At 38.5% G+C, this 23,975-nt stretch overlaps 1 protein-coding gene across 11 annotated transcripts in view; it reads left to right on the forward strand.

Moving 5' to 3' along the window:
- Nucleotides 1-23,078, forward strand: part of RAPGEF2 (Rap guanine nucleotide exchange factor 2) — a 174,835-nt gene extending 151,757 nt beyond the window's left edge. For 6 of the 11 annotated variants that reach the window (XM_044430651.1, XM_044430652.1, XM_044430654.1 and 3 more), the window contains 12 exons: nucleotides 3,879-4,119; nucleotides 4,265-4,648; nucleotides 6,575-6,786; nucleotides 7,015-7,138; nucleotides 8,073-8,096; nucleotides 9,188-9,411; nucleotides 10,859-11,050; nucleotides 12,968-13,120; nucleotides 15,601-15,826; nucleotides 17,081-17,640; nucleotides 19,968-20,276; nucleotides 21,078-23,078. In XM_044430651.1, the coding sequence (XP_044286586.1) occupies nucleotides 3,879-4,119; nucleotides 4,265-4,648; nucleotides 6,575-6,786; nucleotides 7,015-7,138; nucleotides 8,073-8,096; nucleotides 9,188-9,411; nucleotides 10,859-11,050; nucleotides 12,968-13,120; nucleotides 15,601-15,826; nucleotides 17,081-17,640; nucleotides 19,968-20,276; nucleotides 21,078-21,103 (2,675 nt within the window). In that variant the 3' untranslated portion in view covers nucleotides 21,104-23,078. Of the gene's footprint in view, nucleotides 1-3,878; nucleotides 4,120-4,264; nucleotides 4,649-6,574; nucleotides 6,787-7,014; nucleotides 7,139-8,072; nucleotides 8,097-9,187; nucleotides 9,412-10,858; nucleotides 11,051-12,967; nucleotides 13,121-15,600; nucleotides 15,827-17,080; nucleotides 17,641-19,967; nucleotides 20,277-21,077 lie in introns of those variants that run through there. The other 5 variants (XR_006414779.1, XR_006414777.1, XR_006414778.1 and 2 more) reach the window with 5 other exon arrangements.
- The last annotated feature ends 897 nt before the right edge of the window (nucleotides 23,079-23,975 follow it).

A 23,975-nucleotide genomic window follows, 5' to 3' on the forward strand; every position in this document is an offset into this window, starting at 1 on the left:
AATCCTGCTCTCCCATTGCTGACTGGGATCATAGATCTGAATGGCCAACACCACCACACAGGAGGGACTATGATAAAGAAATCTGTCAAGAATGCTGGTCCAGTCAACTGCTCTAGTTAATCAACTGCTCCATACAACAAATTATCCTGTTCCTGAACTTCCTCTTCTGCCAGGTCTCAAGACAGCTTCCATTCACATGTACATGGCTGCTATCTCCACCTTCCACACCCTGATACAAGGCTACCCCATCTTTGCTCACTCCGTCTCTCACCAATTCCTCAGGGGCCTCAAGAATCTAGCTCTACCAGTCCATCCACCCACACTGGAGTCTCTTTGTAGTCCTTCATGTCCTCAAAATGAAGCCCTTCAAACCCATGACTAGCATGGATTTCTGACTCCTTATGTAGGAAACCACCTTGCTAGTGGTCATCACTGTGTAAGCCATATGGCCACCCTCTGATCCAGTCCTCCATACCTCACCTTCCACAAGGGCAAGGTGATGCTTGAACTCAACCCCTAGTTTCTACCTAAGGTGTTCTCTCCTGTTCACTTCAATGAGTTTACAGTCTTGCTGTCCTTCTTCACAACTCCATCAGGCCCTATTGAGACAGCATTCTACTCCCTTGATGTCTGGAGGCCTCTGGGCTTTTACAAGTCTAGGACAGAACCTCTCCAACAATGCAACAATAATTCATAGCCTACAGCAATGCAAACAAGCCCTTGAAGAGATTGGTGAGGTGGGAGTTGCATAAAATCTTCTTTGCCTATGAGCTGTTTTGACACCAGCCCTCTGGACTGATGCATGGTCACTTCATACAAGTGACGGCCACTTCCATGGTCATCTACATTTTAGTGCCCCTGCCTGAACTCTGCAGGGCCATAACATGGCCAAACCCATCAACCATCATCTGGCACTACCATTTTGACATCTGGACTGGAGCCAACTGTGCCTTCAGCAGGGCAATCATATTTGCAATTCTCCAGTAGTGACACCACCTGCCTCCAGGAGGTAAGCTCACCAGTTGCCCATATATGTAACGCACAGAGACCACAAAGAAGAAAAGCAAGTTGCTTACCTCAAACTGTTCTTCAAGTTCTCATCTGTGCATTCACATGCCATCCCCTTTTCATGTCACCCTATGACAGAAGGGACATGAGGGCACCATGGTAGTCTCATTTCAGCACTGAAGACCAGGTGGGAGCCTTTTCTTCATGCCGGGGTGTGCCCAGAGGAGGGACTCCCACCATATACTAACTAATTAGCTTTGGTATCTCCCCAAACAGGCGCCACACATGCACACTGAGTCCATATGTGTGAATACACAGAGGACCACTTGAGTAACAACAGTTACAAGTAAGCAACTTGCCTTTTGGGTTCAACACTCTTCACATGAGCAGAGGCTTATCTTCCAGCCTACTAGAGGGCTTTTAGAGTTACTTGTAGGTGTGGAAAGTTGTCTTGTAGCTGTAAAGGTCCAATGAAGATTTTCATTGCAAAGAGATTGTCCGGTGGTTTGGAGGCTAAGGGAAAGAAGGGGCGGGTCAAGCTCAGGTCAGCTAGTCAGTAGTATACAAAGTAATGTTGGAATGCTTACTAACAGGAGACTAGTGATACCTGTCTTGTGATTTTACTTTGATATTGAATTCATTCTAGTGCAGAATTAATTGTCATTTTTACCTCAGTGATGTTTGTTCTTGTACTCTATTTAGTTAACATTACTGGATAATGCTCCCTTAAGGGCTTTAAGGAAAGTTGGGCTATAATCTCATGCCACAGTCTGTACTTTAAACTTCAAAAAGCATGCTGTTTAAATAGTTTTGTTGTTGCTTTGAACTGTGTTAAAGATGGAGATGGGGGATGCATTCAGGAAATGGAATGTACTAGAGCAGAAAAAAAGTGGCTTGTCAGAATTGCTGTTCCATATAGCTTGGAGGAATAGAAGAGAGCTTAGGGAGAAACATAAAATGGCTTGCTGTGTTGGGTGGATTTGTAGTTCAGCATTTCAGTATGGGGATGTTTATAGCAATAATGTCTTCAACTTGCAATGTGTCTTTCCTGTGTAATTATTATGTAAATTGAAAATTTTACATAAAGAAGTCAACAATCCAGGTTGAGTGGTCTGCACTAGTTAATTGAATGAAGGTTTAATATGCTAAGACTTAATAAACACACACTATCTGCAACTGTAATATGTACCCTCCATTTAATCTCAAATCTTACATGAAAGCCACTTGGACAGCAGACTTCAAAGATAACCTAATCTACATTAAATGTTTAAATATCACAGCAGAGAACTTGGGTGGATTTGTGAAACTTCTTAAATTAGGATTAAAAAAGAGAAAAATCATAGTAATGGAGATGCTTTGAAAAGGCGCCAACAGAGCTGAGGGACAGATACTGAAGGTGAAAAGGGGGAGAAGAGTAGAGGCAGTAGAGCAGGGGTCCTCAAACATTTTTTAACAGGGGGCCAGTTGAAAGATGTGGGGGGAGTGGGGCGTGGCGCGCACGCGCAGCAAGGCATCGGCTTGCTCGCAAGGAGATCGTTTTTTCCAAGTGAGTCCAAGACGATCTCCTTGTGAGGAAGCCGCCACTGGGCGCGGGCACAGCGAGGAGGAGGCTTGCTCACAGGAAGATCCTTTTCTCCGAGCAAGTCCAAAACGATCTCTGCACCAGCAAGCCCCCCCCCCCCCGCCTCGCCACGCGCGCGCACAAGCGTGCACGCACCCGGCAAGGCCAAAACCTCTATGGCAGGCCGGATAAATGGGCATGGTGGGCCAGATCCAGCCTGCTGACCATAGTTTGAGGACCCATGCAGTAGAGGAATTCAGTGAGTAGGAGTTGGTTTTATTCCTTGTTTCACAGTGATGCTGGGGAACTGAAGCTGATTACACAATGAGAATTATCTAACAGAAGGTAGCATTCCAGACCTTTCTCTTATTTCAGTTATATGTATTTTGTATGTATTTGTTTATTGCATTTCTGTATGGTCCGTAGCTGAAGGTTTCTAAGTAGTTCACAACTAAATGCAACATAAATGTTTAAAACTAAAATATACATTAATGATAAAAAAGCATTTTGGGCCAAACAAGTTGCCTTAGGGCTGATGGGTGAGGTAGAGATATAATAAAATAATAGTAAATATAGAAAACCTTTGAGACAATGCAGATATACAGGATTATGAGTTCAAAATGACTTGTACTGACTGAAATTTAATCACTAGGTCTATTCATCTCAGTCCAGCAAAGGTAAACGATGCACAGAATCCTGCTTGCTTTTGTACCTTTGTGGCACCTTTCATCTGTTTGGGAGAATAGTGAAATGGAATCCAGATTCTGCATCCCACTCTTCACTGCTGCCTCTCCAGCTGAGATTGTAGCTGTAGGAATAGAAGAAGGAACTATGGATATGTATCATTGGCTTCAGACATGGGTACTCATTGGTCTGGTTCCCACAGTGTTAAATCAACATCTTGACACTGTGTGAATTTGCTGACATGAGCCTGACCCTAAGCCTTGAGCTTCCACCCACCCTCCACTTCCATTTCTCTAGAAGAAGGAATTCACCAAGTTAATCCTGTCTTGTCATTACATACAAACAGTGGTTTGTTGTAACAGATTCTAGTCCATTACAAAAGAAACCAGTGTTGAAATACGTTTATTCCAGTACTGTCTTGCTTCTGACCATAGACAGAAAAAAGGTGATATTGGAAGACAGTGGAAGGCATTCATGGAAGAACTGATTAGCAAAAAGGATGAAGCAAAAAGGAAAAAGGGGAAAGAAAAATGGTGTCTGATTGTATCAGTCCTGACTGGAAAAAAAATTGCTGCGTTATATGGCTTGTATGAAGAATAGAACTGTTGCTCTTTTTGCCTTACAGACTTGCCAGACCAGGTTCTGAGGGTTTTTAAAGCAGACCAGCAAAGCCGCTACATCATGATCAGTAAGGACACAACAGCAAAGGAAGTGGTCATTCAGGCAATCAGAGAGTTTGCGCTAACTACAACTGCAGATGCATATTCTTTATGTGAAGTATCAGTCACTCCAGAGGGTGTCATCAAGCAGAGAAGGCTTCCAGATCAACTCTCTAAGCTTGCTGACCGAATACAGCTTAGTGGAAGGTAAGAGTAAATCATCAATTGTTTCATGTTATAAAGAAATATAACCAATATAAATATATTGATTGGCAAGTTTAAAAAAGCTATTGCATAGCAAAAAAAAGTGTGCATTGCTGCTAATTAGTTTCTGCAAACCTTGATTTTTCAGGTATTATTTGAAGAACAATATGGAGACAGAAACATTGTGTTCAGATGAAGATGCTCAGGAATTACTGAGAGAGAGCCAAATTTCTCTGCTGCAACTCAGTACTGTTGAGGTAGCTACCCAACTCTCAATGCGTAACTTTGAACTTTTCCGTAACATTGAACCTACAGAGTACATAGACGACTTGTTTAAACTGAAATCTAAATCTAGCTGTATGAACTTAAAAAAGTTTGAAGAAGTAATAAACCAAGAAACCTTTTGGGTAGCATCTGAGATTCTGCGAGAAACCAACCAGCTGAAAAGGATGAAGATAATTAAGCACTTCATTAAGATAGCATTGCACTGCAGGGAATGCAAGAACTTCAACTCCATGTTTGCAATAATAAGGTAAGCAAGTTTAGCATTCTTTCCTAAAGAACAGTATGTAAATTGATGTTTCTTAATGAAGGGATACTAGATAGGACAGGATAGTATATATAGATAAACTACCTGTGTATTTTAATTGATCTCTGAATTAATAATTCAGTTTTATAATAATAATTCATGAACATAATCCACATCAGTAGCTTTGGACAGAGTTCAAACAGAACAAGAGTGATGTAAAGACTGGAGGTGTCTGTGCTTGTCATTTCCAATATCTGTCTTTACCCTAAACACTGAAAAAAGCTAAAATGTTCATTGGATTGCAACTGAAAAGCCAAAATGCAAAGGGAGTAATTTCTCCAATCCTGGAGGTATACAGTCTATAGTAGTGATACAGAATGTTTTTCAGCTCTGGATACCATGGTCAACATCCAGGGCCTTCCTCTAAGTGTCGACTCCAAGGGAGGCTTGGAGGGCCGGAACAAGAGGGAAGGCTTTCTCAGTGGTGGCTGCCCAGGTTTCAAATGATAACCCCACTGAGCTGAGGCTCACTTGATCCTAACTCTGTCATTCTTTTGGCAACAGGTGAACACAAGCTGTACACTGAGGCTTTTAAAGACATATGAGGATATTCAAGGGTTTGAGAGGACAAAACAAGCACACACAATCCTGAATTGTCCAGTAATAATGTTGCTCAAAATTTTCTTTTTGGAGGAACAATTTTGAATCAGCTTGACAAAACTGCATGCTGATTGACTTTCACAGATGCATGTTAAGGTTTTTATTTTTTCCTAATGCAAACCCAAGGCTGTATTCAAAGGCTTGACTGATAAGGAAAACTTTCTTTTTTTGCTTCTATTTGCATTTTCCAAAATCATTGATACTGTTGGTCATGAGATACTATCATTTAGTATGAAACTCTGCAATTTTAGGGATAGTGGCTGTCACTGATAGATTTGCAGCAGTACTAGGATTAAGGTAGAAAGGATGTTACCTTATCTACCGGATTTGATACTGGCAACTGTTGTTATACCTTTATGACCTCTAGGCTTAATTTCTGCAATTATTGTGTTGTTTTACTTGATTAAGCTTTATGAGGGATCCAAGATGGTTGGTAGTCTCAGGCACTGATGGGATGGATCACCATTGCTCACACAAACATTCTTAATGTTGAAGAAATGTTGATACATGTTGGACAGTAAGATTAAGACGTGTCACCTAGAGAAGAGGATTTTCCCCTAATAATTTGCTAGTAGCTCTGAAACAGTTAATTTTAGGATCATATAATTCAGGCATCTTAACTGAAGTTACTGACTAAAGGCTAAATTCCAGCTATCCAGGACCCAGACAACAGAGGGCTTTTATAATCAATATCACCAATGTATCTAAATGAATTTAGATAGTCAATGTCTCTTCCAAACCTCTAGCAATAACATGCTCCTTTTGCTAGTATACGAAAGGAATGACTCATAGCATTTTACAGCTGCACTCTCTGAATAGATGTTACAGTACCACTCATTATAATACTTCCATCTGGCAGTAACAAATACTTACTGATGATCATTGCTACATCTCTGTTCTAAAAATTATCCTTGTTTATAAAAGTATCTGTTGCTGCAGTACTGTTTGGAAAGCAATGTTGTAACATATATGAGGACACACTTAGTAAAAGAGGAACGTCAATTCACTGCTACCATAATCTTTTATTATTTTACAACCATACAATGTTTTGAAGATTGCAGCTTATACAAGATGTGTATTCTTTGGAAGGAGCAATTTTATTTCTTAGTATTTTGGATTTCAGTCAGTTGCCTAATTTTATTAACAGATTATTTTTCTTCATGCTTTACATAATTGTGTATTAAAACATATGTTTGGAAAGCTGTGTGTGCAAGTTTCATTTCGGACAGAGATTACAACACTTCAAACCATTTTAAATTCGTTCTTTAGTGGCCTGAACTTAGCTCCAGTTGCAAGACTACGTACCACTTGGGAAAAACTTCCAAGCAAATATGAGAAATTGTTTCAAGATCTTCAAGATTTGTTTGATCCATCTAGGAATATGGCAAAATACCGCAATGTCTTGAATAGCCAAAACCTACAGCCTCCAATTATACCATTGTTTCCTGTAATCAAAAAGGATCTTACTTTCCTTCATGAAGGTAAGTAAAATATATATTTCAGTTTTATCCAGTATTGCAGTGTAATTAGCCTTATGCCTTCAAGATGTTCAAGTCCCATAAACCCCAGCTAGCATCGTTTATGAGAGTTGTACTCCCAAGTATCTGGAGGTTAAAAGATTGCCTATCATTGGTGTACTGAGCATTTTGGAGGAGTTTTCCCTAATGGCAGAATATTGTATTTTTACCTTTAATTTTTTGGCAATGCAGGAAATGACTCCAAAGTAGAAGGGTTGGTTAATTTTGAGAAACTACGCATGATTGCAAAAGAGATTCGCCATGTGGGTCGAATGGCTTCTGTTAATATGGATCCTGCTTTAATGTTCAGAACTAGGTGAGTCTGTTTTGATCTACAGAAATGGATTTGAAATATATATAAAATCTATCCAGCTATTATTTTATTCTAGTGCTGTTATACTAGTTTATTGTCTAACTGATATATACTTAAAAACGTAACTGTTGACATGCTAAATACTCATGTGGGTCCCCCTCACCGAAAAATAATAATAATAAAAAGATTATCTTATGTTCTAGAATCAGAAAGGCAACTATTTCCCCATACAACTGGTTGCATATAATTAAAATAATATATTATTTGATTATATTATTAATGGGATATTCTCGTATATATCACCTAAAAACAAGCAGTGACTTTTTCAACAACATTAGTAATATATAAACTGGTCAGCTTTTTTTTTTTTTTTTTTGCGGGAGGGGGAGTTGCCAGTCAAATAATTCCTTCTGACTAAGGCAGTTTTTGTCTGCAATGGTAGAACTGATACTATATTCATGGCTTTAAGGTCATAGAGCAGGAGGGAAATAATTGCTTGCTGATGTTCATTCTTATTTAAATAAAGGTAGTTATGCATGTGATTAGCATTAAATCAGTAGCAAAATTTTAAAATAATCAACATGATGCAATGTATATGAAATGTGTATTGAATTCAGACATTGTTTTAAATGAAAGTATATTATGTGGAATATGGGAAAGCGAGAATGGAAACACAATTAATTTCAAATTTTAGATTACTGGCTTATATTAAAGGTTATTAAGTAATACAATGTAGATTTAGTGCAAACTAAGCTATACTATAATATTTGATACACTGTACTAGTGTGTATTGTTTTGACTGAGTGCCTGAGAGAAGGCTGTCCTGGGCTTTCTGGTACTGCTTATCCTGAAGTCTGATCCTTTTCTTCTGAGCTTATAATCTTTCTCTGTCTCTTCCTTAAATCCATGCTTCAATACTCATGGCTCTCACTTGCAGGAAGAAGAAGTGGAGGAGTCTGGGGTAAGTGGTTGGAGAGAACACATACAGACAGCCATTCTTTTCTGAACATCTGCATTTTATCCTACCTGCTTCCCCTAATTTTCTGATATCCTGCTGTTTTATTTCCTTTTGTTAACCCTTCTGTACTTGCATCAGATTTAATCCCAGTGCTGCTTTGCTTGAGGTTGTAAATCCAAAAACTGTGGAACTTTTAAGAAATGCAAGTAATGAGACTTCTTGGTCTGACCTAGCAACCCAAAAATTGTCTTCTACATATAACCAGTCTCAGTGGGAAAGGTGTTCCAAAATGGGTTGCGTGAGGGTGGTTCAGATCACAATCAAAAATAATTGTGTATGTTTCATAAACAAATAGAAACAGAAAAAACCACATGCATTGCACATTTAATTACAATGTTCTTTTACAGCTCAACTAACTAAATATTCTTTCTACAATTCAGCTTTCATTTTTGCTGTTAACAAATTAGAAGCAAAATATTTCCCATACATAAAAACATCCAAATTTGCATGCTGTTTCTTCATTAACTAATAATCCTTTTAAAAAGATAGCCTATTTAACTGGGAAAAATGGAGGGAATGAAAATACAGGGTGCCCTTTGGTTCCCTAGAAAATGATTAGATCTTTTAATAGTTTCCCCAGAATATACAGCAAGTATTTCCTGCCAAATTTTGAGCTACCTGATTTTAATTTCTCCATGAGGCTTGCCCATCATTTAGTGGTTGGGCACATCTTCCTGCATGAGCCTACCTTAATGTTCCTGAACTAGAAATACTGTACTGTGAGAAAATATATTTTGACTATTTCGTCAGTGATGCAGAAACTCCTATTTTCAGCAGAGTCCCAGTGATTTATTTCAATGAATGCATACCTCCCATTCAATGTGTATGTAATGAATGAATACACACCTTTAAAATTGAATGTCCAAGTGTTTTTGATTTGTATCCTTTCCCGTTTTAGTTGTATGACTTACTTGAATGAGGCATGTGAGCTTTGACCATAGACTGACAATTCATCTTTGCATGTTTCAAATTCATTGAAAGATGCAGTGATGAACTAAGTTACACATTTGTCATCTTGTCTTCCTTCACCTCAGGTCTCTTAGTCAAGGTAGTACAAACACAGCAGTACTTGATGTTGCACAAACAGGTGGACACAAAAAGCGGGTCCGTCGCAGCTCCTTCCTCAATGCCAAAAAGCTATATGAAGATGCCCAGATGGCAAGGAAAGTCAAGCAGTATCTGTCTAATTTGGACCTGGAAATGGATGAAGAGAGCCTCCAAGCACTCTCCTTGCAATGTGAACCAGCTAGCAATACACGTGAGCACATTTTTTTCCTGTTAAGTAGCATACTCTATAAAACAATGGTAGCAACTTGTGACCTTTTAGATGTTTTGATTGCAACTGGTGATTATCTCTCGGCTATGCTAGGACTGATGGAAATTGTAAGTCAAAACAACAGGAGGGCTGCAAGTTATAATATACAATATCAGTATTTCCTTATGCCTCCCTTCATCGGGAACTATTTGGCCATGGAGAAGTATTTGTGTCTTTATAAATCCTTAGAGTGGGCCATCACAGGACATCTTTCTAGTGTAGCCTTCATAGCTTCTTAGAATCTCTAGTCCCCAGGACATTTGGAGGCTGCCAGACTGGGGAAGCTTGTTTCAATGGAAAGTATTTGTTTTATTTGTGATATTACTGTGGTCATGGAATAGAAGTACAGACTAATGTGGTAATTGCAGTCATCAAGCTTGTCCTAAAATTGTGAGAAGGGTCTCATCATAACTTAATAAAACTGTTAGATTTTGTCTTTCAAATCTTTTTGCATCCTATTGCCAAACCATTCAATTATCACTTAACAACTGAGAGGCAAGCTATCATACAATTATTCTTGACATAAAGAAAGGGATTTGTGTAGCCATCTCACTGTTCTGTGGCAGGATATACTATACCATGTACTCAGTTGAGAAATCCTTTCTAGCAGGTTAAAAGGTGGTGTGTGTGTTGAGAGGGGCGGAGTGGTCTACAGCCAACCATCTTGCTGTAGTCTGTTTAGCTGCAGGTTGTTGCTGTCTTTACTCCTTCTACTTTGGCAACCTGTATTAAGTAACCTTTAAATAGGAGAGAGAAGACAAGACTAAACCATTTCCACTTACTATTGTTTTAATACTTACAGAAATACTTTACATTTTCTAAGCACTTTAGAGAATAATAAGTATGCTCACAATCCACTAGACATGATAACAAGTGAAAATGAAATAGGGAGGGGAGAGGAAAGCAGTATTTCTGGCAAATAACTCCTCCTGTTAGGATTTAAGAACCGAAAAAAATCTAAGGCAGCAATCTTACCTACAGTTAATTGGGAACCAACCTGGTCAGTGTATGCAAAGTTGTGGCAGATAAGCTGCTATTATATTTTTATTTAGTCTTGTAGCTTAACTATCACAAAGGCTTAGGCTTGGATATGACATTGTTGAGAGAATTATGTTTTCCTAATCAAGCTGTTCACAGCTAGCAACCTATCAATGATTACTATGCTACTTTATGTTTATACAGTTCATGTTTACACAGTTTATGATTACAGTTGACTAATGCATTCTCACTTAAATAAGCAAAGATTTTAGAACTAAAATACTTTGTTTTCGTATTTCTAGTTACACATTTTTATCATTGTTCTGTGTACCCTTTGTTGCAAAATCTAAGGACTCCTGAGACAGTCGCCACTAGAATCTTAACGTAGTTTAAATTCTGCTTTTTGCTTAAGTACCCAAGACTCCAGGTGAAAAACGGTCTGGAAAGCCTGAAACATCCCCAGTTGCACATAGGTCAGGGATCCAGCAAAAGGTGGTGCAGCAGCAGCAGCAGCAGCACAAAGCAAACCAAGCATTACAGGTCCCTGCTGTATCACTTTATCCCTCTCGTAAGAAAGTGCCAGTCAAGGACCTTCCTCCTTTTGGTAAGTCCTACAGGTATTCCATTTTGTAGAAAAAAATTTCATGTTGTTAAAACAAATTCTTAAGAGTATTTTTTAATTCAAATGGTTATGTGATGTTTCTGTGTTGCATTTTCATACAATAAGTAAATTTATTTAAGCAATGGCAAATAACAATAAATAAATCTTAATTGCTGTCTTTTTTTGATTGGCAAGACACAGTTTAAAAGTGTAGCCAAACCATTATAATTTTGTTCAATTATTATTTTTTAATCTTTATAAAGTGTTGTTCATCAGATAATGGAGTTATTAGAAATAGAACTCACTCTCTGATAGTTTCCAGCCTGTGTTAATATAAAATTAATTATATTCCTAAATTTGCTTTTATAAGCTTGGTTTAATCAGGAAGGCATTCATATCCTTGAGCCTTAAACTAACACTTTTGAAAGTTTATAAATTTCTGATTTTGTTAATTGCATCATTGGTTCTGTTACTCTCTCATGTACCTACAATCATGATATTCAGACCTGTAAATTATTGATATTTTTTCCAATATAATGTGATACTTTTTCACATTATTGGAACTTGGAATAAGCTTTTGATAATCAGTAGGGCCCGGTGAAAGTTAAGCTTTGCTGAATTAGGGGATAACAATTTTGACTGTTTAACCCTAACCCTAATGCTAAAAGAGTTTTGGGAGCACCAGGTGTATTCCCTGAAAACCCCCAGGTTGCCCTGTTTGCCCCTGTTTACTGAACCTTTTTGGCAGCTTCTTTGGCATTCCTTGCTGGCTATATGATCACAGCCATTGAAAGACCATGTAGCCAGTATAATTATGTCACAGCATCATAAAGCCTGTGTCACTGAGGAAAGAACAAAACCTTGCCTTCATTATGGATACAGGGATTTGTTGCCATTTTTCCTGGACTGATGCTCCCTTTCTTGCCGTACTGCACTGGTAGACAATCAGACAGCCAATATAGTGCACCAAGATAGGTGTGCTGAAAGACATTTACAAGTACATATTGCTTATTGAATTGGGAACTACAGCTTAAGGCAAATGTACTCCTAAATATCTCACTACAGATACAAGCCTTTAGCACTGCATTTTTTTCAGGAAGATTCCTCGTTTACATTTATCAGGATGGGTATGTCTAAACATTGACTAAAAGCAAGACGTAGCTAATATCTAAACTTACATTTATTTATAGTTCAGGACATTTCAGCAATCTAACCATTGCTCCTGGTCTGGTATCTGACAGCTGTATTTGCAAGTTTGTATTTACTTTAGTTCTATCCCTTGCTAACTTTAGGCTTGAACATGTAAAAAATTATACTTGCATTCAGTTAAGTTACCAGTGATGTTCTAAATTCTATTGCTGTTCAGCACTTAAAAAACTAGCAGGTGTCTGTCTCACTTTTGAGCCTGAGGAGTGGATAAGCTGGAATGTAAGCTAAAAGCCAGTGTTTTAAATAGCTAAACATTAGGACATAACCACATTTTTCAAGTGAATATAAAACAAGAAATGAAACATGCATCTAATATTGTAGCAGTTTATTTGAGAATTTATTTATTTATAACATTTCTATGCCGCGCCCATCGCCGAAGCCTCGGGGCGGCTCACAAGGATTGCATTATTGCATTTAGATTTGCTTTTAACATTAACAAACAGTATCTTCTATCAGAATTAGAATAAATTATGAATTGTGGGGAAAGAGAGGCCTGGCTTCAGTGGGTGAGCTCAGACAGTTACTCTTTGCAAAAAGTTACAGGATAGTTGTGAAAATTAAGCATGAGTGAGTAATGTCCATCGACCTATGCTCCATGGACAAAGGGTGAGTTAAAATGTAATTAGTTATTGTGATATCAGTAGTCTATGGAATGCTGTCAATTGAATGGCCTTCATCTCTGTGTGGATCTCGTTTTGTTTTTTCTTGTAGGTATAAATTCCCCACAAGCTTTAAAGAAAATTCTTTCACTCTCTGAAGAGGGAAGTTTAGACCGTCATAAGAAGCAGGCTGAGGATACTATTTCAAATGCCTCTTCACAGCTATCTTCCCCTCCCACTTCTCCCCAGAGCTCTCCAAGGAAAGGTACATGTCTTAAAATACTTCTCATTCCTCTAATGTTGTCTCTCCTTATTATTAAAGATGATTGTTAGTGACAGTCATCTTTAATAAAAACCATTATTCATAGTTTTAAGCTTGTTAAGATGCCACAAACACAACCATGTTTTTGCTTGAAAAGCCATTCCCTAAAAACATAATTTTGCAAATAAGGCTGCATCTTTGGGTTTGTTTGTGGTTTGTTTACTGCTTGTTGTTCTGACAGGGAAATGAAGACTTGGGCAGCCCTGGAAAGAGCTGACCATTCCTCTTGAGGCTCCGCAGGTTAGATGGGAGAAACATCTGTGTGCCAGTCATTCCCCATCTCTGACATGGAGTATTTTGCTTCATGTTATAGAAGGTGGTTTGTCGAGTGAACATGTCTGAAATCACTGCATGTGGTTTGATATGAAAGAGTTTATTTTTTATACAAACGCAGTGGTTCATTTCACATGAAGGCACTAAGGCAGGAGTTAGCATTACATGCATAAACATGCTGTCTGACCATGCGAATTGCTAGCCTCAAGTATTCTCATGGTTCGTTCTTTTTCCTACTCCTTCTGCATGGCTAGAATGAGGAATGGAAAAGAGTATATCTGCTTTAGTAGTTTCCTGGCCTATCATTGTGTGACAAGCAGGGATTGTGTTAAAAGCAACTCTGGTCAGTTGCTGAATAAACAAACTTGGATGGTATTTCTGGTTTGTTTAGCATCAGACTGGAGTTCCTTGAAAACAATCATTCCTGTTTAACACATGAACCAGGAAAATGCTAATGTGAAGCTGAATTCTGGTTTTTCAGTTGTTGAAGGCAGCTTTTGTGTATTGTAAGGTATGAACAGTGGGTGCACAAGTAACTGCATTTTTGATCTAATGTGGAGAGGAAGAACTGTCTTCTGGAAGACAATAGAATTGCACACACATTGGAACTCCTGCAACTTGCCCGTGAGGTAAATGCATGGGTTCCCCCTTCACACCTTACTCTGGAAGCATACAAGTCAGGAACATGAATTGTTTCTGCATTCCATGTTGCCCAAAGAAGTTCTGTGAGTTGTTAGTATTGCTACTCAGATTAAATCTTTTAAGTTATTCAAGTATTAATATTTATCTAGTACAGTTTCCTTTTAAAATTTTAAGCAACAAGTGAAAGCCAAACTGCTTGTACTTCTTTGTGATCTCTGAGTATCACACAGAGAGCCTGGATCAGGAGAAAATGTCAATAGCTTAGCATTTTGTGAGGGTGGGAGCCCCTTCTCTTCCTATTCCCAGGAAGTATGGGAAGGGGCTCCCACCCAGTCCCCTCAGTACCCTTTTGACTGCCATTGAGCTCAGATTCTTTCTCTTTCTCTCTCTCTCCCCCCTCATGACCTCTAAGATAATTTTACCTGCGTTCCAATCTCTCTTCCTCCTCAAACCTCCGTGCATTTCTTCTCCCTCTTTTTCTTTTGTGTGTGTGTGTGTTGCTGCTTTCCTAACATCCTCTTGAGCCTCTTTCTCATTTCCTGCCTACCCTATCCATGCTTCCCCTCCCTTTGATGGACAAGCAGCAGTGGGAGGTGTGCGCTAACCTTTTTCTGTTGTGTTTGTGCTTGAAATCCAGCTCATTGGCTCCTCCCACCCATGTTTCAAACATATTATGCCTCAGCTTCTTCCCATCACTATCAATAACAGCTTTTTAAAGCAGCTTTTCACTTTGCTTAGTTTTTTGGAGGACATTCCTTCCTAGAGTCTCAGTAAGTCAGAGATGACTTGACAGCATATAACAACAACAACAACAGGTACACAGTTGCTTATAACATGTGGTTTAGATCAGAAAATGCATACAGTTTTGTAAGTTGGGTAGATAGAAACACACTCGCACACGTATACATATATACACACAGGTGCATGCATGCACATAGAATATTATTTAGAATTATGGAATTGGTTGTATAGGAAACAACATGTTAAGAGAAATGTGTGTAATGTGTCATACAAAGACAGGAAATAACATTCTAAATCATCACAGCAGAAACTGTTCATCAGCTCCACTAAAACAAAAGAGGAAAAATTGTAGTATTCAATAAATCTGTTGTTTGTTTTATACCCAAATGTATAGAAAAGCAAATCTTTTCATGCACTCAAGAACACACCACAGCATAAGCAATGGATAGCAACATATAAGGATATCACTAATATCTAATACCGTGTAACATAAATCTCATTGTATTGGTCTGGTAATGTTTACATTGCAAAAACTATTGCTGCACTAGCAAAGGTAATTTGATTTTGTATTTTTCATTCTGCCCCTGTCCCAAGCTTCCATCTTGGAAGTAAGATGATGTAATAATTGTCCCATTTCACGCTATTGTTCTCAGAAAAACAGAGTGCAATTTAAAAGATACAGGGACTATATATTTCAAATGTTAAACACTAGAAAGTTTATTGTGCAGATCTTGTGATTTATTAAAATTACTCTTTTTCCTGGGCAGGTTATACTCTGGCTCTCAGTGGCACAGTGGATAACTTTTCAGACTCTGGTCACAGTGAAATTTCTTCCAGATCTAGCATTGTCAGCAATTCTTCATTTGATTCTATGCCAGTATCACTGCATGATGAAAGGAGACAGAGGCACTCTGTCAGCATTGTGGAGACTAACCTTGGAGTGGGCAGGATGGACAGAAGAGCCATGATTGAACCAGATCAGTACAGCCTAGGGTAGGAAATCCATGCCTATGTAGTTATATTTATTAATTACCTAGTCTAGCACTTTAGGTGACTTTTGTCTTATATTTTGCAGTTATGCCTCTCTCTCTTTCCAAGGTGGCTTGCAAGTAGGACAGCAATACTTTAATCAAAACCAGTATGAGCAATAGTAACAATGACAACTCCTAAAGATCTGTCCTGAGGAGGGAGGGAGTGGGGAGAGGGAAAGTCTGTCAGGAACAGGGGTCTAAGTTGATCTTTGCTTCCATGTCTCCTGGAATTCTTCCCACAGGACACCTTGTGGTAATTACCTTATTGGATGGTGTGGGGGTGAGACAGTCCATTTATGAATGCTCTTCACCTGCCTGATTCTCTCTTTACTCTTGAGAACAGGTGTTAGTGACTTTTTTGCACAGTGTCACTCTAGCAATTGTCAAAGAAAAGTTGTATCTTTATACTCCAGAATAGTATTATGGCAATAATATAAACAAACATGATTTCAAGGCTGAATTGAATATTGATATTTAGCTATGAGCATACATCTCACTAACAGGTGAAAATAGTGAAACATGGGTTGAAGACTAAGTCCTGTCTGATTCTTAACTCTTCAAATATTTTTATTTTATGAATATCATATGGAAACTCTTTTAAAAATATTTTGACCCATTTCAAATTGAGCTTCTGGTGCTACACTAACATGTTCCCATCATATATTTTCCAAGATGGAAAATAGGAACTACTTGTGGCCCCATGGGTTTCTCCAGGTCAAGTATCCAATCACACTGTGAAATGTAGGAAGATTCCATATTCAAACCAGTGAGCTAAAGCAGGGCTCACTTTTCTTCTTCACAAGATGAAAGGGCTAGGATGGAGGTGGAAGACATGTGCTCCTAAGTCCCTTGCCTGCTCCACATCCTGTCAGGAATTAATGCCTCTCTGGACTTTCAGCATGCTATTTCACAAAGCATCATTATAGCTTTTTCAGATGCCTGTTCAGCAACTGTTGCAGTATTGCCCATAGCTATCTTAGAGTTAACTGCTTTGTACATGAAATGGAACAAAACAGTGTGCGTAAATGCAGCAGATTGCGATGGGGGAACATGCTATAGCTTTTGTGTGCATTTATTGCTGGGAGAATAAATACGAAATTCACCCTCCACTTGCGGTACAAAAATCAGCATTCTACCGTTTTTTTATTTGTCAGTTGCCAGTGGCTATGTCATAGGATTACACCTCTTAATTTTTTCATTCCTGTGTCCTTTTTAGTTCCTATGCAGCACTGTCAGAAAACAGAGGCTTGTATGCTGGGGCAACCATGCTTTCTTCTCCCAGTACAGAGGAGCTGTCACAGGATCAGGGAGATCGAGCATCACTTGATGCAGCAGATAGTGGCCGTGGCAGTTGGACTTCTTGCTCAAGTGGTTCCCATGACAACATACAGACAATACAGCACCAGCGAAGTTGGGAGACACTTCCTTTTGGACATGCTCATTTCGATAGTTCAGGCGATGGGGCAGGACTGTGGGCCTCAGGCAGCCACATGGACCCGATGATGTTCTCCGATCATGGCACAAAGTATGGCAGGCAGAGTCAAGGTAGGGAGGGCCTTGAACAAGCACAGTCCAGAGCAAGCTGGGCATCCTCCACAGGCTACTGGGGAGAGGACTCTGAAGGTGATACAGGTACCATAAAACGGAGGGGTGGGAAGGATGTGTCAATTGAAGCTGAAACCAGTAGCATAACATCTCTAACAACAGAGGATTCAAAGCCAGTTTCCATGCCAGCTCATATAGCTGTGTCAACAAGTAATACAAAGGGTCTTATTGGTAAGTTTAACTTTGTTTACCACAAAGTATCCTACATAATTGCTGTAAATATGTATTAATTGTATAAATATTTTCTTCAGTCTTTTTAAAAAGTGAAACGTATAGCTAATTCATTATCTTTTCTTGTGTTTTGCTTTTGTCAGTAAAGCTATTTATATAGTGAAAAGTGATGCTTCCTGTTGCAGATAATCCATTTCAGTTTTTGTTAATTACATAGCTTCCCCAGCTTCTATATATTTCAGTCATTAACACAAGCTCAGGTTCTCTATTCCAGCTTGTTAATATGTTTAGGCCAGCCCTCAAACATGGCTCTTGTATATTGGTGCTTTCCCCCCACATCTTCTCTGTGTTGGTAATAACATTGTTAAGCATTTGTTCTTCTGGAGTGCTCTGTCAACTATATTTATGTGGACTATAATTTCACAAGTTTCTTCTTAGTGACTAGATACTGACATGTGAAGATGATAGTATTAGTGATTAGAGATTAAAAAGGAATAAACCTTGCCATAGGAAGTTAGGTTATTTTAAATGGTTTTAGAATGGTTTATTTATTGACATTATGCCTTTTCTTCATGCCTTCATCTTCCACAGATGCTGGTGACTAGATTGTTATTTAGAAAGGATAGGTGTAAACTTGTAAACTTTAGTAGAAATACGGGGAGAGGGAAAGGTTACTTCTTAAACTTGAAAGACAACTTTAGGAACACTGGATACCTTATTCAGGAATGGTCCAGTATTAATTGTATCCCTTCTTTCTTTTTTTGCTGTTGGACCATTTAAGGATTATATGCCCAAATCCAAATTATTCAACACCAATGTTATTTCATTTGACCCTTCCTAGTTGCTCGAAAGGAAAAAGAAAACTAATAGCTACTTTCTTGTACACAAAGATTTGCATATACTGGAAAGTTGATTTCTTTATTAGGTGCAGTCTGGTGTGTTTTTAGGTCTTCATTCATTAAAAAATTGGGTTCAAAGCAGAGATCTCTGCAGAAAAACTGAAATGGTATCCTTCCATTTTTTCAAGTGCTGGTCACCTCTTTTTCACGGCTACAGTTTCCCTCAACTTGCTTCTGTGGATTCTTTCTAAAGCAACCACACAAAATTAATCCATCACGTACAGAGGGATATAAGTTGGCTGTGTGATTACATTAATAACCAAAGCAAAAGAAGAAGTAGCATTGCCCTCACTCTGGCAAGGCTGCCTGATAATTTAACTGTGCAATCATACAATGAAACCATTTTATGAAGGCAGTGCTTTCTGCCTTCACTCTGTCAGGATGGATGATTCTACCCAATCTATTCCCTGACCCCTTGCCATAATGAAAAGCACATTTTAGGGAGGAAGGTTTTTTCTCCGAAAATATGTCCTGTTTCCCCATTTTTGCTAACCCCAAATATTTTACTTCCTGGATTTTTATATCTTCATTTCCCTTGTCTTCTTAAAGCTATTACACGCATCTGTTTTCTGTTATTTTTCAAACTACCTTGGAAAACTTGTTTTTTTTGAAAGAGAGACTAGATGGTTTAAAAATAATAATACATAAGCATGGAGTGCAAAACACAATACTTGAAGAATGCATATATGCTATATTACTTGTAGAATGACCATGACTTTTTTCATATTGATTTTCTTGAAGTATGGTAAGAGAAATGGGATGGACAGGAATCTTTCCAGAATAGAATTCTGAATATGATAACTTTATATAAACAAATGTATTTCTGCAAAATATTCCAAGATGCAAAATGAGTTACTGTTTCTTTACTAAAAGATGAAAACACAAACATATATGTCCTGTGCTGCACAGTGTCTCTTTATCAGCTGTGCTCTTTACAAAGCTAAGCTTGTGATTCTTTCTCAAAATGTCATCATGCCTTGCATGTATAATTCAAGTCTTAGCACAAGCTTGTTTCTATAATTGGCTAAGGATTTATATACCTTCTCTCATTATTTTTCTGTTTGCCCTCTTCTGTAGCTTTGCAAGTATCTCTGTACTATGTATGAATCTCCCCCCCCTCCCGCATCCATCCATCCATACATCCTTCCTCCTCTCTCTCTCAATTTGCAGGGATGTGGGGAAATAGCAGCACAATCCAGTCAGAATCAAGCATTCTTAGATCCCATTTACTTTAATAGGAAGGTTCTGATGCAAACAAACTTAACCTGTGACTGTGTTGTTTTAATGCCAACATGTTTCGAAGTCTGCATTCCTTTGGAAGCACATCAAGCTAACAGCATTATGGCTTATTAGAGCCAAGTACATGAATACATAATGTTGCAACAAATATGTGGAAATGGTTGCTGACAATGTGCTATTTTACTACAGCTCGAAAAGAGGGCCGCTATCGTGAACCACCACCAACTCCGCCTGGTTATGTAGGAATACCTATTGACTTTGCAGAAGGAGTTTCCCACCCAGCCCGAAAACCTCCAGATTACAACGTAGCACTTCAGAGGTCTAGGATGGTGGCACGGTCAAGTGAAGCCCCTGGGACTTCAGTTTCAGCATCACAGCCGCAATCACAGGGTCATTCATCTAGCAGGCCTGTTAGCAAACCTCAGTGGCACAAACCAAATGATTCAGACCCACATCTTGCTCACTATCAGTCTCAAGGGTTTTCCACAGAGGAGGATGGTAAACATCTTATCATGTTATGAACATAAGTAAGGGAGGCGTTTCCCAAAGTGCTTTTGTCCCAGTAGAGATGGGACGGGTCCAAGGAAAAAATGTGCACCTGTATCGGGCTCTGAGCTCAAAAGTAAGAAAAGAGAATATTTTTTTTTCTTTTACAGGCAACATTCCATTGTTGCCAAATGGTTTCTTGTGAAATAACAGCTATCCAAATGGCTGTTTTATGGTAGATATGCTAGGTTCCTCCATATCAACCTGACTTCCTGGATTTTAAAAGCCCATACCAGATTTTGGTGTTTGTTTTGGTGTGGTGTACAGCAGTTCTGAGATGGAGCTTCCATAGGCAGAATGCTCAACTTTTTTTTGTTTTGTTTGTTTGTTTAAAATCAGAGAGAGATCTGCACTGTTAGTGGGGGTACTTAATGATTGTCTGTGAGCTTAAATGGACTCCGGGGGATGGTGGAGGACAGGAAGGCCTGGAGGAGTGTTGTCCATGGGGTCGCGATGGGTCGGACACGACTTCGTGACTAACAACAATGATTGTGACGAATGTGTATAAATTAGATCCTTATTGAGTAAAATGTTGATTAACAGGTGAGCAAATTAACAGTCTGATTTGATGAAATTCAAGTGGAAATGTCAGAGCAGTTTTTGCACGCAATCAGTAACATGTTAATCTAGTGGGGAAAAGATTATCCAAAATGTTTAATGAAAATAAAATGTGAACAGAAAATAGGTAAATTCTTTTTCCATTAGTTCTAAAGTCCTTGAAATTTTTTCCCTCCTGCCCTGTTGTGTTTGCAGAAGATGAACAAGTCTCTGCCGTCTAAGAACTGGGGCTTCTGGATGCCGAGTGAGCCAACTGAAAGGAGAGCACAAGATGAAGTCCCTAATATAGGAGCCTTGGAACTCTAATTAAAGGATGGTGGACCTGTTTGCCTCCTTCCCTGCCTTAAAGCAGCATGGGGCTTCTTGTCCCCCTTCCTCCCTCACTCTTCTTCCCCTTGCATGTGAAATACTGTGAAGAAATCGCCCTGGCACTTTTCAAACTGTGTTGCTTGAAATGCACAGTGCAGCATTCTCCCAGCTACCACTGTCGCTGTCTGCCACATCACACGGTATCATTCCAAATTCCAAGATCAACGCATCATTATGATTAACTCTGACTGCACTTCCCCAATGCCTGGAAGCATTTAAATTTTTTTTTCCACAGATCTTAATCACAATCCTAGCACTTCACCTCCTTAGGATAATGAGATCAACTAATTAACTGCATTTGGCCTTTAACCTATTAAGGAAAAAATGTGTTAAAATCCTTCAAGTACACAGTGCTTGTTTGCTTGTTTACAATGCCTTTGTTGCTACTCTAAATGTTGTGTTCAGAGGGGGATAATGTTACACTGCATAATTACAGTATTATTTCATACCTTTAAAGAAAGGTTGCTGGTGTGGACTACTTTTTAAAAAAAGTTATAGTGTGGCTAAGTAAAGATGGCATGGTCTACAGGGAGACCTGCAAGCTTCATTTTTAGTGTTCCACTCAAAGCACAGCTGATAACTTTTAGAATTGCTGGTATTGTTAATTTGCATCTTTAATAATGCAGGCTCATTGATTCCTGCAGATAGTGGAGAAAGAGAACGTTTTGTATCCCTTTCCTGTGCCTTGAGGAATACAGGATGGTGAGTGAGAAAATTTGTCCCACTCAGATGACATATGGCAACCTCATTTTTGTTACTTTAATTCCCCTATCCCCTGTCTGTCTGTCTGTCTGTCTGTCTGTTTCTTAAGCTTCTCCCTTTTACTAATGGTTGCTGTCACACAGAAGTGATCATGATAACACTACAGTTGAGGCAATTCAGAACACTGCAGCTAATGCCAGTCAAATAATCTCATTTTTGTTGGTTTGCCGTTAGGAAATAATAAACCCTTTAAGGAGAAACATCATTGTAGATCAATCGGCCATTGCAGTGCAAAACTATTCACTACTATGGATGGCTTTTATGGAATACTGCATGTGCAGAGAAGGCCACTGGGTAGCAATCACCTGCTCACAGCTGCTATTAGCCCTTGAATGACTGAAAAGAAATGACACTCCCTCCCCTTTCTATTTTTGTGTTGGTTTTGCACAGACTCCGGAAAAGTGAAGACTACCAATCCGAGTAGTACTCAACTGTGAGGAACTGCTGGTCTTGGTTTTTTGTTTTGTTTTTTCATTGAACTCAGCTGATCATATTGATCAGTAGATAAACGTAAATAGCTTCAACTTCTAAAGATCAAATTGCAGTGTTTTTTCACTGTATTGAGCAATGTCAGTGCTTTATTTAATTATTCTCTTTCTCCTGCAATCATGGCTTTTTGTCTATTTGCTTATATATCACATTGTCAATTATGCATTTGTAATTTTACATGGAATATGCATTTGCCAGTTTCATTATATAGGCTATGGACCTCATGTGCATATAGCAAGACAGAACAAACCTAACTGTATCACAAGTTGCACAAATGTTATATAGGCATTAAGTAATTGTAGACCATAGGACTGCTAATCTCAGTTCACTCTGTGATGTCAAGTGCAGAATGTACAACTAACTGGTGATTTCCTCATACTTTTGATACTACTTGTACCTGTATGTCTTTTAGAAAGACATTGGTGGAGTCTGTATCCCTTTTGTATTTTTAATACAATAATTGTACATATTGGTTATATATTTTTGTTGAAAATGGTAGAAATGTACTATGTTTATGCTTCTATCCAGTTTGTATAAGCTGGAATATAAATAAATATAACGTTAATGATCTCTGTATCATTTTGTCCTATCTTGCAAGTTTGTTTACATTGTAATATTTATATGTATGGGAGAGAGCCCATACAGCTTTGTTTGCTCTTTCTACTGGACTTTTTCCTTTTGATGCCCTAAATCAGAATGCAAAACCTTATATTATGATGTGTCACCAGTACCAAAAAGTTACAAAGCCCTGGATATATTGATGGATAAACTAATGCTCACAACATGATGCTGATAAATTAAGACTGAAAACAACTTGAGACCGCACCCTGCAGAGGTCAATCTTTTTATTGCCTTTCTTTCACTTGCTGCTTCCTCACTTTGAGTAAACATTTTCAGACAATTTATAGTCATAGTTAAAATACAGGTAGATAATGCAAAGCAGTTTAGGCCTAGTTCTGAGATAATAATCCAATGTTTAACTTGGGTTACTTAAAATGGATGTTCACTTGACTAAATAATCCTATATTTTAGAAAGCTCTGCATAGAATACTAGTAGGCATCATGTGTTGATGAACATCAAAATAAAGAAAATAAAATCTGTCTCCACCTCTATTTCTTCCCCATTTTCCAGAAAGTGATAGGACCAGAAGCAATGATCTTAGTTTTCTTAATGCTGAGTTTCAAGCCAGCTATTGCACTCTCCTCTTTCACCCTCACCAAGAAACTCTTTAGTTCTTCTTCATTTTCTGCCATTAGAGTGGTATCACCTGCATATCTGAGGTTGTTGATATTTTTCCTGGCAATCTTAATTTCAATTTGTGATTCATCTAGCCCTGCCTTTCCCTTGATGTGCACTGCGTATAAGTTAAATAGGCAGGGTGACAATATACAGCCTTGCATACTCCTTTCCCAATATTGAACCAATAGGTTGTTCCATATCTAGTTCTATCTGTTGCTTCTTGACCCACATAC

This window comes from Varanus komodoensis, unplaced genomic scaffold, assembly GCF_004798865.1.
Source record: "Varanus komodoensis strain SLA01 unplaced genomic scaffold, ASM479886v1 scaffold21, whole genome shotgun sequence".
In the NCBI taxonomy this organism is placed as follows: Eukaryota; Metazoa; Chordata; class Lepidosauria; order Squamata; family Varanidae; genus Varanus; species Varanus komodoensis.